Genomic DNA, 16,505 nt, shown 5'->3' with positions numbered 1-16,505 from the left:
TTGGTGACCTAGTGATCGATGGGAAGCTGGGTGACAGTGACCACGAGCTGATCACCTTCAGCATCTGCCGTAAAGCTGGCAAGTCAGTCAGCAACACAGAAGTCCTTGATTTCAGAAAAGCTGACTTTGACAAGCTCAAGAGGCTTGTCTGTCAGGCCCTTAGGGACCATGACCCCAGGGAGATGGGAGTTCAAGAAGAGTGGTTGCTTCTCAAGGAAGCAATCCTCAATGCACAAGCTAAATCTATTCCAACACGGAGGAAAGGCAGCAAGAAGGCACAGCAGCCCTCCTGGCTCTCCAGGGACCTAGCGGACCTCCTGCGGCTAAAAAGGAAAGCCTACAAAGGATGGAGGACGGGATTCACCTCCAAGGAGGATTATTCTGCGCTGGTCCGGTCCTGCAGGGAGCAAACCAGGAAAGCCAAGGCTGCAACTGAACTCCAAATAGCTTCAGGCATCAAGGACAACAAAAAGTCCTTTTTCAGATATGTCGGGAGCCGGAGGAAAAGCAAGGGCAATGTTGGACCCCTGCTAAACCAGATGGGGCAACTGACAACTGACGCCCAGGAAAAAGCCAACCTATTAAATAGGTACTTTGTGTCCGTCTTTCATCAGTCCCATGGGACGCCCATGCCTGCTATGGGACAGGGATATCCGGGTGATGGGGATCCCCTACCCTCCATAAATGCTAACCTCGTGAAGGAACAGCTTGAGAAGCTGGATACCTTCAAGTCAGCCGGCCCTGACAGCCTGCACCCCAGGGTACTCAAGGAGCTGGTGAGCATCATAGCCCAGCTCCTGGCACGGATCTTTGAAAACTCCTGGTGCTCTGGTGTAGTGCCCGAAGACTGGAAGAAGGCCAATGTGGTGCCGATCTTCAAGAAAGGGAGGAGAGTGGATCCAGCTAACTACAGGCCCATTAGCCTGACTTCTATCCTGGGGAAGATCTTAGAAAAGTTTATTAAGGAGGCCATCCTTGATGGACTGGCCCAGGCTAACTTTCTAAGGGATAGCTAGCACGGGTTTGTTGCGGGTAGGTCTTGTTTGACCAATCTCATTTCCTTCTATGACCAGGTGACCTATCACCTGGACGAGGCAGAAGAGATTGATGTCATATATCTTGACTTCAAAAAAGCTTTTGCTCTGGTATCCCATGATCACCTCTTGGCCAAACTGGCCAGTTGTGGCCTTGGCTCCACCACGATCCGCTGGGTGGGAAAGTGGCTCCGTGGTCGGACCCAGAGGGTTGTGATTGATGGCAGTCACTCATCGTGGTGCCCTGTGACCAGTGGGGTGCCTCAAGGCTCTGTCCTTGGACCCATCCTGTTCAACATCTTCATTAATGATGTGGACATTGGAGTCAGGAGTGGACTGGCCAAGTTTGCCGATGACACCAAACCTTGGGGCAAAGCATCCACGCCAGAAGATAGGCGGGTGATCCAGGTTGGCCTGGACAAGCTCAGCAAATGGGCAGATGAGAACCTGATGGTGTTTAACACCGAAAAATGCAAGGTTCTCCACCTTGGGAGGAAAAACCTGCAGCACCCTTATAGGCTCGGCAGTGCTACGTTGGATAGCACTACAGAAGAAAGAGACTTGGGGGTCATCATTGACCACAAGATGAGCATGAGCCTGCAATGCGATGCTGCGGCTAGTAAAGCGACCAAAATGCTGGCTTGCATCCATAGATGCTTCTGGAGCAAATCGTGGGACGTCATTCTCCCCTTGTACTCGGCCTTGGTGAGGCCGCAGCTGGAGTACTGCGTCCAGTTTTGGGCTCCACAATTCAAAAAGGATGTGGAGAAGCTTGGGAGAGTCCAGAGGAGAGCCACACGCGTGATCAGAGGTCAGGAAAACAGATCTTACGATGATAGGCTGAGAGCCATGGGACTCTTTAGCCTGGAAAAGCGCAGGCTCAGGGGTGATCTGATGGCCACCTATAAGTTTATCAAGGGTGACCACCAGGATCTGGGGGAACGTTTGTTCACCAGAGCGCCCCAAGGGATGACGAGGTCGAACGATCACAAACTCCTGCAAGACCATTTCAGGCTGGACATAAGGAAGAATTTCTTTACTGTCCGAGCCCCCAAGGTCTGGAACAGTCTGCCAGCGGAGGTGGTTCAAGCACCTACATTGAACACCTTCAAGAGTAAATTGGATGCTTATCTTGCTGGGATCCTATGACCCCAGCTGACTTCCTGCCCTTTGGGCAGGGGGCTGGACTCAATGATCTCCCAAGGTCCCTTCCAGCCCTGATGCCTATGAAATCTAAGTGAGTGGGCAAAAAAATGGCAGATGCGAGGTAATGCACTGGAAAAAATAACCTCAATTATACATACGCAGTGCTAGGTTCTAAATTAGCTGTTTTGATTCAAGAAGGAGCCATTGGAGTCAATGTAAATAGTTTTAAAAAAAAAAATTAAGTTCAGTGTGCCATGCTGACCAAACAAGCCAAAAAAATCTTGGATATCATTAAGAAGGTGATTAAAAACAAAATGGAGAATATTATCTTACCAATATACAAATCCATGGTATGTCCACTTCCCATATGCTGTTCTTGTCCCCACATCTCAAAAAAGGATTTAGTAGCATTAGAAAAGGTACAAAGAAGGGCAACCAAAATGATAGGGGCCTGGAGCAGTTGTCATACCAGGAGAGACTAAAAAGGCTGGGACTCTTCAGTGGGGAAAGAACGCTGATGGGGGTTATGATAGAGGTCTATAAAGTCATGAAGGGTGAACAGGGAACTGCTATTCACCAGTCTTGGAATACTAGAACTAGGGGGCACCCACTGACATTAGTAGATGACAGGTTTAAAACTAACAAGGTAAAGTACTTTTTATATAGCATGTAGTTACCTTGTGGAATTCATTGTCTCGAGATGATGGAGGCTAGATAGCATGGCCAGGTTAAAATGGACTGGATAGATTCATGTATAGTAGATCTGTTAATGGCTATTGGAACAAAATGATTGGAGGTGCTTCCTCTGGCATCTTTAACCCAATAAATCATAGATTCATGGAGGGTATTGAATAGGGGATAGCTCACTTTGGAGAGATCCTGTTCGGTGTTCTCCTTGTGTAGTATTCACTTCTGCTGCTGTTGGAGGCAGGATACTGTGCTAGATGGACCATTGGTCTGGCCCAGTATAGCACTTCTTATGTTCTTACAAAGTATTAAATGGGCCAAATCCTAGCTCTGTTCAGTTTGTATTAGTCCTACCTCAAGTAAATTTTGTGCTGACAAAATGAAAGCTTGTCTAGTAAGACCACAATGTTAGGCTCCATAGATTTTAGTAGTTAAGCAGTTAATGTTGTAATATTTTGGGGAGTTTTGTTTTTTGTTTCTCTGCCAGAACCTGCTGTTGTTTCCCTTAGTAAACTGATGCTTTGCTTGTCCCGCAAATTGCTGTCAAACAATAGAACTTGGTTCCTGACTTCTGTGTTCATTGCTAGAGGTAGTTCTGTTCTGCGTTATCATCAAACTTAGTGTTAAACGCCCCACAGAGTGCTTTGTAATGCACAAAAGTTTCTGAGAATAAATGTCCAGAGAAATAATACTGTCATCAAGAATCTAGACTGAACTCTCCCTCTCTTTTTTTTTTTTCCCCTCATCAAATTACGCAGAATGGAGGCTTCTTGCTTAGAGCTGGCCTTGGAAGGGGAGCGGCTGTGTAAAGCAGGAGACTGTCAAGCGGGCGTATCTTTCTTTGAAGCTGCTGTTCAGGTTGGAACTGAAGATTTAAAAACACTCAGTGCTATTTACAGCCAGCTTGGCAATGCGTATTTTTACTTGCATGAGTATACAAAAGCCTTGGAATACCACCATCATGATTTAACCCTTGCAAGGTAATTTTACTTGTCTGCTTTTAGGTTCATCCACCATCTCAGGTCTGTGCAATAGCTTGTTCAGTTAAACGCTTGCCACTAAGGTTGGTCACACAGATGAATGCGGTGTAATTAGTGATGATGGGTAATTTGGCCACCACTCAGATAGAGACCAAGAAAATCAAGTGTAGCATAAGAAGTATACAGATTCCTTTAATCTACCAGTTCTGTTCTTCACAGTTTTAAATCTTGGTCTATGAGAAATTAAGTTGGAACAATTGTTTGCTAGATGTAGCTTGCTAGTATCTGTTTTGTTTTTTCTTTAAAGCCACTAATATGCTGTTGGTGATATGTACAAGAAGTACATGTGTTTCATGTGTTGTTTATTATGACGGTCTTAAGGCTCAATCTAATAAAGGGCTTAAGCAACTAAAACAATTAGTCAGAATGTAGGTCCCTTATGTTGGCACAACTGCTGCCTAACCCTCATGCTGCCTAAATTGACACGGTGTTTCCTTTGTCACCTGTGTTCTCTATGGCTGCTTGTAGACATAAAAAAACAAACAAAAAAACCAGTTATGATTTACCGGAAGAAGCAGCACATTACTTTGGCCCAGATCTGCAGTGTCTCCATAGATTCGGTGCGTAAACAGGGCTTTTTGGGCACCTTTATTTAAAGCTGATTCAGTCAGCTATTAGATAAAGTGCCAAAAAAGCCCCACTAAAGCACCCAGTTGGACAAGGTGGGTTCAGTTAACGAGATGCCTTTCTGGGCATGTGCTGGGCTTGGTGCAGGGGCACACTGAGTTTAAAGTGCCGGTTTCTAGAGTGTTTTTTAATGTCTGCAAGCAGCCTTAATGCTTATAATTCTGGACTTTGGAATGCCCAAACATGTTTCTCACCTCAGCCCCCTCTAGGGTCTAGAAACAAGGGCTGCTTACAAATGTGGATGAACCCCCCCACCCCCCAGGTGCTTTACTTTCACTTTCAGCTCAGCAAGCCCCTGTACCAAGCCCAGTGCACACCCAGAAGAGGTCATGTTCACTTGACCTGGCTCACCCAACATCTGTATAGATTGGGCCCTCCAGTGGGGCTTTTTGGTGCTTTTGTGTCATAGCTGATTGAATCATCTTTAGATAAAAGTGCCGAAAAGCCCTATTGAAGCGCCTGATCTGTATAGAAGCTGCAGAGCTGGGTCAAACTACTGCATGTCCTCTTCCACTGTAGCACTGTTTTTTTTCTTTTTCTTTTTACATCTGTAAGCAAAAAGGCTTGAGTTATCTGAGGGGATCAGTAATGTACGTATTCACACATTGTGCCTAGTGCCTGTTGACAAAGTTGGCCAAAATGCAGTTCAGGTTCTGTTTTTTAGAGGGAGTGGTTCTTTAATGCTCTAATCTAATGGTTAAACCACTTTTTTAGGATTGAGTCTTTAATTAGCCTGTAGGCTATCCATATTTCCTTCCTTCTGGGAGAGGGACTTAAGTAACTTAACAATTTGATTGTTTAGATAGGGGCACTTTCTGTCCCCCATTGAATCTTGTAGTTTTTTGTGCATTCATAGGACTAATAAGAGCACAAGAGAGAGCATAACTCTGTAGGTTTGTGTTTATGGCACTGGCTTGAGATGAATGGACTCCTTAGGTTTTTGCTTCTAGAATTGCTCTACATCCCATTCAATGCTCATTGGATGGCTGCTTTCAAAATACCTTTCCCTTCTTTCTCCTCTCCTCCCTGCACAATGTAATGCTGTTTACAGTGCCTTGAACATGTACCTTATTGAAAAAATGTATGGGATTTACTGGATGTTATATTCCCTTAATTTCAGGACGATTGGAGACCTACTAGGTGAAGCTAAAGCTAGTGGTAATCTGGGGAACACCTTAAAAGTGCTTGGGAATTTTGAAGAAGCTATTGTTTGCTGTCAGAGGCACTTGGATATTTCCCAAGAACTTAATGACAAGGTAAGAATAGGGATTACTTGCTTTGCTTTCAATCTGGCTGTAACTGTATGAATAGTTAATAGGACTTTCACATTTCCAGTGATTCCTGTTTTTTCACCAGCCTTAAATGTCTGGCAAACATCACTAAACAGGGCCACAAACAGTTTTCTCAGAATCCCTGTTGCCCCCACTTTCAGTCTCTCGGATATGATTAGTGTGGCCTTGCCCTCCATGCGGTGGAGGCAGACCAGGTTGCCCTGTGTCTCATCCGCATATAAACTTCTGAAGGATCCCAGGACTCGTGACAAGAACACCCAGTTTGAGTGGCAGTGGGAACTAATTAACACCTGGATCCTTTGTAGTGGGTGTCTCAAGTACACACACTACTGAGCAGTGCTGAGCTATGGAGTCACCATAGCTTGAAACACTGTTGACCCTGCTGGGGCCCAGCCCAGTTAACTGTATGGTAAATCCTTTTTTGGCTTTGGACTCATATCATGCTTGGTTTGTACTCTCTAAGTAGGTACAAAAATGCTGCTTAAAAGTGTATTTATGGAGTGTCTGTGCTGAAATGTGCAGCAGTTTCAAGAAAGCTAAAATGCTTCAGTTCTGGGTGAACTAAGTCTATGGGGAATCTGGAGGGAGGAAGGGGCTGCAGGGAGAAGAAGAGCAGGGGAGGTATCTGACCTCCCAGCTTTATTTTCCCTGCTGTTGCAGTGGGAGGGTGGCAATTCAAGGCAAGTTTGAATTACAAGTTTGAGTTGCAATCAGGCAAACCCTGATTGGATTCTATACCTGGAAAAGTATAACAACACATTTATAAATTTTCCATATATAGAATCTAATTATTGGGGGGTCATTTTATATTCAAGTAAATATGGTAATTAAATATCAATTATTCAGTGATTTATCCCAGAAATCTAGTGTCTGACTAGAGTCAAGGGGTAGGTCCTATCCAGAAGCCTACCATTTGTATGTTATAAAGGGTAAAGAAGTTATATAATTTAGTAACTTATTCCCCCCTCCCCTTTTTTCTCCCCCTGCCATTGCTTAGTTTTTAACAGTAATAGGTCCCAGCTTCAGAGATTTTTGTGTAATTCTTAGCCATGATAAAGAGAGTGAGTTGCATTGTTGTGGTATATCTAAACTGTAATTTTGTGCAAAGCCTTATACTTAGTTTTACACACCTGTAATCAAACCTACTCATAACCATTAAATGTTCATGAGTTGCAACCTTTGAGAAATTTGCAGACCAAGCACTTGGTTAACCTAGAGTTAAGCTTCACCAGTGCTGCCTTTTGTCTGACCATCTAAAATTTGGCCCATTGATCCTACAACAGATTGCCTTGAAACGCCTCAGTTTTCAAGATACCTTGAATCACAATATAGATTTTTAGGGATTTAAACAACCATTTGCCAAACGGCAATGTAATCCCAGTTATAGTGGCACTACTACCCTACTGATACTTAAGAATACCTCCTGTTTGGCCCAGTCTCTCATGATTTTTTATATCATGTGTTAAAGACTGGGACTAAAAATTGCTGTCTTAGGACTCGTGTTCCTTCTCTCCTGGGTGAAATCTGTCAACTTGTCAGAACCATCTCTGTGCTGAGCCTGGAACTGGCACCAGGATGCAGGCTCCACCCGTTCACTCCCTTTCCATCTGCACCAAATTCCCGACATGAAGTAATGGAGCTGGCTTTGAGAGATCTGAGCATGTGCCCAGTGGCTACTTTGCCTCATTTATGTACTTGGCATGTGCAGAGCAGGAGGGAGTGGGTGGGGTGCGCTTCATGGCAGTGCTCCCAGACTCAGCAGCATAGACAAGCCCTATGTCTCAGTCTGTCCTACTGCTGTTGGGTGGGGCAGTCTCTCTTCCCTTCTGCCAGTGCCTTGGATGCAAGTTGTTTGCCTTCAAGGCTGTAACTACTTTGAAGAAACCTGCAGGTTTGAGTGCAGTTACCTGGGAAGTATTGTGGGTAGGAGCACCAAAGCCATGGGCTTGCATCCTTGTTGGGATGTGGTGTGACAGTATTTAAAAAATGGTCATACATGTATGAATTAATAGTTGGGGAGCTTTTTCTTCTTTCTCTGTTTGATTCTAAGTATTGTACAGCACATCTCTGCAGAAAACTCTGAAATCCTTTTAACGCCTGGTTTTATGTTCTAGGTTGGAGAAGCCAGAGCACTTTATAATCTGGGAAATGTGTATCATTCCAAAGGGAAAAATGTAGCCTGTGCTGGGACTCATGATCCAGGGGAACTTCCTGATGATGTAAAGGCTGCATTACAAAAAGCTGCAGATTATTATGAGTGAGTAATGTTTTAAAGGGCTGTGACAGGAGGGCAGAATCACTTGCCAAATAAATCCTCTACATAGCTTCATACAGAGGTGCTGAACATGCACAGAAATCTGAATCCAACCCCCAGCAGCAGCCAAATGTCTGCGAGACTCACAGCACTGAAGCTCCAGTAGCACCGCAGGTTGTTACCACAATGGCAGCCAAGTGCCTGTGATGTCAGGCTTCTTCCCATGATGCTGCTGGGACTCCAGTGCCACTACTCTCATTTGCATGTTGGCTGCTGCCGCAGGAAAGAGCAATGGTACTGCTGGGGCTCCAGCACTGTGGCTCTCACAGCTTGGCTGCCACATACCCAGGCAAGAGCAGTGGTGCTGGAGCCCCAACAGCACTGCAGGAAGAAGCCCAGCACCACAGCTGGTTCCCATGACAGCAGCCAAGTACTTGAAATGCCAGGCCTGTTCCTGCTGGGTGTTGGGGTGGGCACTGGATCCAGCAGGGAGGGAGGGAGTGGAGGTCCATAGGGCTAGCCTCGTCATTTATCCAGCCCACACTATTTATGAGTTTGATACCCATGGGTTAATACATTTGGAGACCTGTAGTGGTGTGAACTAAACTCCAAAATAGTACCATTTAGTTGTAAAAACAGAATATGTCAGCTAATGGGATATTTTCTTAAATCACTTAAAGGAGGAAAAAGTGATACCTGGTGTTGTTTTGTTTAAATTTAAGGGTGGTTTTGCTTTCATTCTTCTACTGTAATACTCATCAGGTGGTAACATGGGTCAAGTTACTCCTGTATTTTATTGCCCCGTTATCCTCTTGGCAACCAGGCTGAGATATGAGAAGTAAGACTTGAATATCAGCTATCTGTACTTGATGTTTGGGTCTTTTTCCTGAAGTAATTTCTCCCTTCCTATGCTATGGAAGGGAGAATGAATTCTCTTCAGACTGGGTAGGACATACTGAGTAAGTTTTAATCTGAGTCAGACATCTACTTGCATCTTACTGGGTAATGCCTAGTGTAGCCTAAAGGCTACTAACTGATAAAAAATAAAACCTGCCACCTCCCTTTGATTTTATTTTTTAAATTTGTCTTCCTGTTTAACCATCTTCTAGTGTCCTATGATCAATGTTATCTTATAGGTTGTTTTCCCTCTTCTCCCTCCTTCTCTCTCCCTTTCCTCCCCACTCCAAACAGGGAAAACCTGACTATAGTGACAGAACTGGGTGACAGAGCAGCCCAGGGACGTGCCTATGGAAATCTGGGTAATACGCACTATCTTCTGGGCAACTTTAGGAGTGCTGTCATAGCCCATGAACAGGTACTGCTGTGGAATTTTGCTTACTCTAGTAAATTACTTTCTAGTTGATTGACTGATCTTTGTTATATTTTTGTATTGTCTCTGAGTTTTTAAATGCTAACTGACCATACAGCACTTAAACTTATTTATAATACAAAGTCAGCATTGCTGGTTCTTTTCAACATGTTGTCTTTTCAAGAGTTGTTTAACTGGAGAAAGATTGAAATGAAATGTTGATATTTTTAAACATTTTTTCACAGGTACATTTTACAGAACATGTTTTCACATGTTATCTGTTTGAGATGTATGCAATAAGAAACCAGGTACATCAATAAGATGTCTTTGCTTATTTATTCATTAGCGTCTCCTAATTGCAAAAGAATTTGGTGATAGAGCAGCTGAAAGAAGAGCATACAGCAATCTTGGAAATGCATATATATTCCTGGGGGAATTTGAAACTGCTTCTGAATACTACAAGTTAGTCCATTTTACTTGTTATATGTAAATATAGTACCAAGGCACTTTTGCATAATCAAAATAGTGAAGCTTTTCACTCTGTTAACAATAATTATGCCTACCACTTGGTTTGCCGCTTTCAACTAATCCATATACCTGTGTGGACATAATTATACAAAATTTAGCAAGAGTAATCTAATTCTAATTCTTAGTTTAATTTTAATGGGACTATTCAACTCTTTCTAGAAGAGAGGAAGTCTGTCTCTTCTTGTAGATACATTTGTGTATGGTTTCTTTAGAGGATTTTTAAACAGACGCTTCTCAGTGTGAATATACTGTTTCTTTCCTTATCTTCTGCACAGCAAAGTAAATATAGTTGCTGCATGAAGTTAAAATATATCTGTCTTTTAGATTAGTTGCTTGGGCTACATATTTGAGTTCAGATGTTAACTCTGAAGCTCAGGACTTCTCACATTTCCACAGGGACCAAACCTTACCTGAGCACCAGGCAAAGAAAATTTGCTCAGCTCTGAACTCAAGTCAGTCCATGTTATAGAGTAAGACTGACTGGCTTCATAGTTTAAGTATCTTACAAATAAAGCATATACTGTAGCTGTTCTAATGTTGATGCTAAACTATCAAGTTCATTCTGTACTTTTTTCCTGAATGTAAAGAAAATCAACTAAAAATGCAACAGTGAAGCAACTGGCTGAAGTTAAAGTCATTTTCAGGGATCAGTCCTGCTGTTAGGGAAGTAAATGGGATTTTTTGTGTTATTTTAAAATTAGACTTAAATGGGGGAAGAAAAATTGGAATAATTATCCTGTGAGGCTAACACCAGTTAATGATTTAGTTGTGACCCAAGAGTTAATGGAACTATGAGTGGATTTAGATTTTAATTTTATCCTGTTGCACCTATATAACTGTATCAATGTACATTTCAGAATACAGGCAACCCCCTGCTTAACGCTGTTTCACTTAGTGCTATTTCACTATAATGCTCATTTTAAATTGATACCTGATTTTACTTAGCATTCAGCGAGTTTCGTGATGCCATCTTGAGTCATTAAAAACAATTGTGGTCACCATCTTGGGTCATCAAATACTTTCGGTTTCGCTTAACCCTTGTTTCACTTACCGCTTGTTTTTTCAGGAACCAGTTAAGAGCGCTAAGCGGGGGTTGCCTGTAGAATTTTTCCCCAAATGTTTTGTGATGTCTGTATTTTAGGAAGACGTTACAGCTGGCTCGACAACTTAAGGACAGAGCTGTAGAAGCACAGGCTTGTTACAGCCTTGGAAATACGTATACTTTGCTCCAAGACTATGAAAAGGCAATTGACTATCATCTGAAACACCTTACAATTGCTCAGGAACTGAATGATAGGTAACTACTGTAAGCCTTTATCCTATACTTAGTGTACAGAGGTAGTAGAATCGTGAGTGCTTTTGCTATGTGTCTTCTGTATATAGAAGGTGAACTGACGATTCTGAGTTTCCATGTGGACTGTATCATGCCCTTTTGAAAAAAAAAATGGTAGCCTTAAAGTCAACATAGTAATGAATTCTGAGATGAAAAGTAGAGTTTTACTTGTATGAAAGCTAAGAGACTTATGGTTTTGCTGTCGCTGTCAAATTATCTTCTTACCATGATGTCAGTTTTTTGGTAAGATCAATAGCTATGACATCTGTCCTTTACCTTGCAATCTTAAGTGCTTTCACTTCTAGTTGTCTCACAAAAATAGGTGCAGAAGGAAGTCCATTAATATGGTACAGGAATTGTGTTTTAAAATGGAAATCATTTTAAGGCCTGATATTCAAATATGCAGTACTGCTAAAATTGATTTATGATTATTTTAACACTATTGATTTGTAGAGAGAGGCGCGCACTAAGAATAAATAATGTAAATCAAGCACAGCTAATTAAATGGATTGTGAAACGTCATCCAACTCCTTGGTTCTTTCCACCACTGGACAGTACTGTGAGAGAGTGCTTATGCTAAGCAAGGCCTAGCATTAAAAAAAATGCACTAAAACTCCCAGAATGCTTCAAGGAGGTTGAGGAGTCAGTGATTGACATTCTGGTAATCACTTTCTGACCCTTAGATGAAAATACTGAACTTCTGACCTTTAAACAATGATAAAAATAGCAGACATGCTGCTTACATTGTTAAGAATAGGAAACTGCATGGCTAAACCGCAATGACAAAAAAATAACCGCATATTATGTCAGTTTTGAGATTTTAACCCTGCAAAACCCAGCAAAACATATAGATGAATAATGTATTTAGGTTATAGAAAATTAGCATAAGAAATATAAAGGTCATTAAGGATTAACATAAGAAGTGTAATGATTATAATACAAAGCGTATCACCTGATATAATATAGATAAGTTAACTAAATAACCAATAGAAGTAAGAATTAGAAAATGCATATGTATAAGTGTTATCATATATAACTAATAGTAAAGTTATGTTAGATGCCTCACTTCCACCATGGGGACAGTTTTGTATCTTTTGCCTAAAAAAAGATAAGGGACTCCTTTTAAATGAGCTGTTGACCAGTTCTGAGACTACTGAATCAGGCAGCTGCACCTAGCCTCCGGGTTAGAGAGCAAGGGCTTGATTTGGGAACCTCGTGAACCAACAGACCTCCTTTAGTTTATGACTTTGTGAAACAATAAAAGTTTTAAATTGAACAGGTCTGAGCCTGTGCTTAATTCAGTCCTATATAATTCGGCATCGAGCTCCCACAAGTACCTTGTCAGTTGAGAGTCACAATGTTTACAAGGTAGAAATCCAAAGATCTGACCAAGATGAAACTCCCCATCTTAATTTGCAAATTTAGAAATACAGCCATTTTAACATTCAGGTAAAAAGTCACCTAGCAGTGACAGCGACTTGTAATATTTTGGTATTAGAAATGGAGGTTGTCTTATCTGAACTGGCAGTAGTACTGTGATTCTGACCCGAAACCTGTGTTATAACATTGTGACTTCTGGTGTTTGAGCATTAACAAATCTAGCAGCTACATATTTGCTTAAACTGTTTTGCAGAATCGGTGAAGGAAGAGCATGTTGGAGTTTAGGAAATGCATACACAGCATTGGGAAATCATGACCAAGCTATGCATTTTGCAGAAAAACACTTGGAAATTTCAAGAGAGGTATGACTTGCTTTGGTTGTTGGATTTTTCTCTTGAAGATTTTTCATTTGTCCGGTGCTCTCTTTACGGAGGGGAAACATTTTTACAAACCTAAGTTGAAGCCGTATTGTCAGGGCAGGAGTAGTTGATAATAAATATACAGTGGGTACACTAAATGAGGCTAAAAATGAAAAATATTTATAAAGAAAAGTTGCCTGTTACTGAGGAAAGTACGCCTTGTGTCTAATGTGTTAGAAAAAAGCATCTGGGAATAACCTTTTTCTGAAAATTTCACCTTTCTGGTGAAATCAGTTCTAGACAGACAATCATGGGAAATTTCCAGAATAAAAGATGAAAATGTTTGCATGGGGGGTGGGGGGATATGAGAGAGTAATGGGATAGAGGGCTAGAATGTGAGAGAGAAGTCTGCGGTTGAATTTGTGGAACTATATTTGGTTGCAGGTAGGGGATAGAAGTGGAGAATTAACAGCAAGACTTAACCTCTCAGACCTTCAAATGGTGCTTGGTCTGAGCTATAGCACAAATAATTCCATGATGTCGGAAAGCCATGCTGTAGATGCTAGCTTGAATGGTAAGTGCTTACTTCCCGGATATTTTTTTAACAGTAAACTTCAGAAGAAAAACAATTGATTGTTTGCCATGTGCTGCTCCTTTATTGTGTACAAATTCTTCTGTCTGGCTTTCTTGCTATTCTTAACCAAGAAAAAAGATTCCTTTTGCATGCAGTATTGGACACCTTAGCCCTGGCATCGTGGTGTTAGGGCTGCATCCTGAGCTGTCCCTCTCTCCCAAAATCAATTATCCTTGGGAATCTGAACCTTCCTCAACCACTTCATTTGGAGGGGGCTGCCCCCCTCCCCCTGTCCAAGTAAGACTGTTCAAGCCATTTCCATTAAGGGGAAAAATAAAACACATTTGTTTTGTATCTTAACAGAACATACCAAGTTTGGCAAGTCTCCTTCCTCAACCTGCCTGTTTTTGGATTTTTTTTGCTTTGCAGTACAATGTTCTTTTTATGGAAAACAACAGCTTTTTTGACAAATTGAGATAATCTGCCTTGCCCTTTTCACCATAGTACTTGTACCACCTCTGACGCTGACAATAGAAATGGGAGACTCTTGCTCCTGTCCATCTAAGATCCATAGCCTTCTGGCTTTGCCTCTCATATATATTTGCTCTCACCTCTTCAAAAGTCACAGCTCACCCTCTACTAAAATAGCTTGTATTACACTAAATAGTAAATGTCACTTGGATGCCAGAGCTTAGAATTCCTAGTCCAAGAATCACACGGCACCCCAAATGTGTGCATGTTTCTACACTAAATAGTTTTCAATTCTGAAAGGAAGAATATTACTTAAACTGCATCATTTTGGAACTTAAATTGTTATATCCTAGAGGTTATGTTGTATACCATAGTCCACTTTTAAAGTGTGCAAAATGATTTTTTCCTTCCTTTAAGGAGCCAGTTATTTAAATATCTGTATTTCTTCTTAAAGGTACCAAGCCTAGGGTAGGACGCCGTCACAGTATGGAAAACATGGAGCTTATGAAATTAACACCTGAAAAGGTACGCATGTTCTTTTTTGTGATTTCTGTTCTGGCCAATAAGGTTAAAGTAATATTTTGTATCTTTTTAACCTACTGTTGCTGTGAAATAGCTATTGTGGAGTAATTTGTGGGGGGCGGGGTTCACCTTCCTCGGTCTTTGGGTGTTGGCAGCCGGCAGGGCCTGGGGATTTTGACTGGAGTGCATCAGTGATCCTGCCGGGATTAAAATTCACAGCTTCCTGGCTAGAGGGTTATCACTCTCTGCTCAGGGTCAGACTGATTTTTCCCCATTTAGGATCAGTAAGGAATTTTACCCCATGGTCAAACTGGTAGAAACTGCAAAGGCTCTTACCTTTCTCTGTAGTGTGGGGGATGTGGCCCTCTTCTGGGACTTCTTGAGAGCATTTTAACAGTGCTTGCTGTAGCAGGAGACTGACCACTGTTGTCCCCCACTGCAGGCTTGGGTGTTTTTGGTGTCTTTGGGCAACATTCGTTGTAGTTGTGCAGCAGGGTAGATTAAGTAGTTTTAGGACTTACATGTGGTAGTATGGATAGGAATGATCCTGCCTTGAGCAGGTGGTTGAACTATCTGACTTCTGGAGGTCCTTCCAGCCCTGCTTTTCTATTACTGTATTTGTTAAATATTTGCAGTTTCTATTCTGTGCTTCTCCTAGGATAGAGTAGAGACATAGCAGCATCAGGTCAGCTGAACTGCAGTACTGTTAAAGCAGTATGGTTGTCTTGACTGTGCACTCATCTCTGAGTAGGTTAATGTAACTGTGAGCTATCCCTAAGTTATGTCCTTGAGAACTTTCCATTTTGGCAGGCAGCTTCACAGAAAGCCATGCTGCTGCTGGCTGGCAGTTGTGCAACAAGTGTTTCTGAATTCTGCACAGCTTTCTGTGAAGAAGCTCTAAAAGCCTTCTCCATCATCAGTTGGGAGCTAAGCAACTATTATATGGGGGGTTTTCTCAGGTTGCCATTTATTCCCAAATCACTGATTTATTTTTAGAAAATACTTTTGAATGGCATGTTTTGGGATACAGATATGCCATGTGATGTACCTGATTTCTTTAAGCAGGAAAGGAAGAAACTGATGAACAATTAATTCTTGTTTTGTTTGCTTTTATTAGACCATTTGAGGCTGTCCCATGTCCATTTTATATATCAAACTCTGTGTGAGGGGCAGGGACCTTGTGTGGTCTTGCTATAAAACTGGCTGTCTTTGAGTCCATGGATTTTAATCTGCCACACTCTCACTTTTCCAAACTACTGGGCTAGCCTGGGATTTTTTTAAGTCATGAAATTGTAACATCTGGAAAATACCAACAGAACATGCCAAATCCTTCTGTATGTCTGTAGCAGCCAGCATCCTCACATTTCCTGTCAGGTGCAAAGTAGGAAAAGCATTTTTAATACATATGTAACCAAATGGCTTGCAACTCAAACACATTACAAACAGTGTGTTCTCTTACTGCTGATATGTGATTAGACTCATTTGGGAAGACAGTTTGGTTGGTATTTCCATGTCAGGTTGAAACAGTACTAAATTTATCACTTCAAAACCAGTGGAGTTGCTCCTGGTGAATTTGTCCTATAATCCTTCTGATGCAAATCAGTACACCATATGATAAATTGAACCTTATATTCCATGTGCCATGCAGAAAAGTTATTCTATTAGAGTGACCTTGTTTAAAGTCCTTGTGCATTGTTGTGTCCTTTCATGGCTTGTTATGGTTGTTGTTTTGAATGTAACTGTTTTAGGTTACTTGTACCTCTACCCAGACTCGCAGACATTAAGAAAAGCTGCAATGCAATATTAATGTCACTTCAGATAATCAAGGACTAGCAGCCACAGGTTAAGTGAGAGAGTCTAGGAATTAAAGTTTTGTTTGTTCACTTTACCACCAGAGATGTACAGAATGAAGAAATTAGTTTCTGTTGTTCTTCCTGTCAGTGAAGTAG

At 41.7% G+C, this 16,505-nt stretch overlaps 1 protein-coding gene across 4 annotated transcripts in view; it reads left to right on the top strand.

Annotated features, from left to right (window-relative positions):
- Positions 1-16,505, top strand: part of GPSM2 (G protein signaling modulator 2) — a 45,322-nt gene that overhangs the window by 22,781 nt on the left and 6,036 nt on the right. For 3 of the 4 annotated variants that reach the window (XM_090048745.1, XM_090048744.1, XM_090048746.1), the window contains 9 exons: positions 3,626-3,847; positions 5,655-5,790; positions 7,941-8,083; positions 9,272-9,395; positions 9,736-9,851; positions 11,059-11,214; positions 12,884-12,992; positions 13,434-13,563; positions 14,489-14,559. In XM_090048745.1, coding sequence (XP_089904871.1) covers positions 3,626-3,847; positions 5,655-5,790; positions 7,941-8,083; positions 9,272-9,395; positions 9,736-9,851; positions 11,059-11,214; positions 12,884-12,992; positions 13,434-13,563; positions 14,489-14,559 — 1,207 coding nt within the window. The remainder of the gene's footprint in view (positions 1-3,625; positions 3,848-5,654; positions 5,791-7,940; positions 8,084-9,271; positions 9,396-9,735; positions 9,852-11,058; positions 11,215-12,883; positions 12,993-13,433; positions 13,564-14,488; positions 14,560-16,505) is intronic. The other variant, XM_090048747.1, reaches the window with a different exon arrangement.

Source organism: Crocodylus siamensis, chromosome 5, assembly GCF_052110815.1.
Source record: "Crocodylus siamensis isolate JL-2025a chromosome 5, ASM5211081v1, whole genome shotgun sequence".
NCBI lineage: Eukaryota > Metazoa > Chordata > Crocodylia > Crocodylidae > Crocodylus > Crocodylus siamensis.
This window is presented reverse-complemented; position numbering and strand designations above follow the sequence as displayed.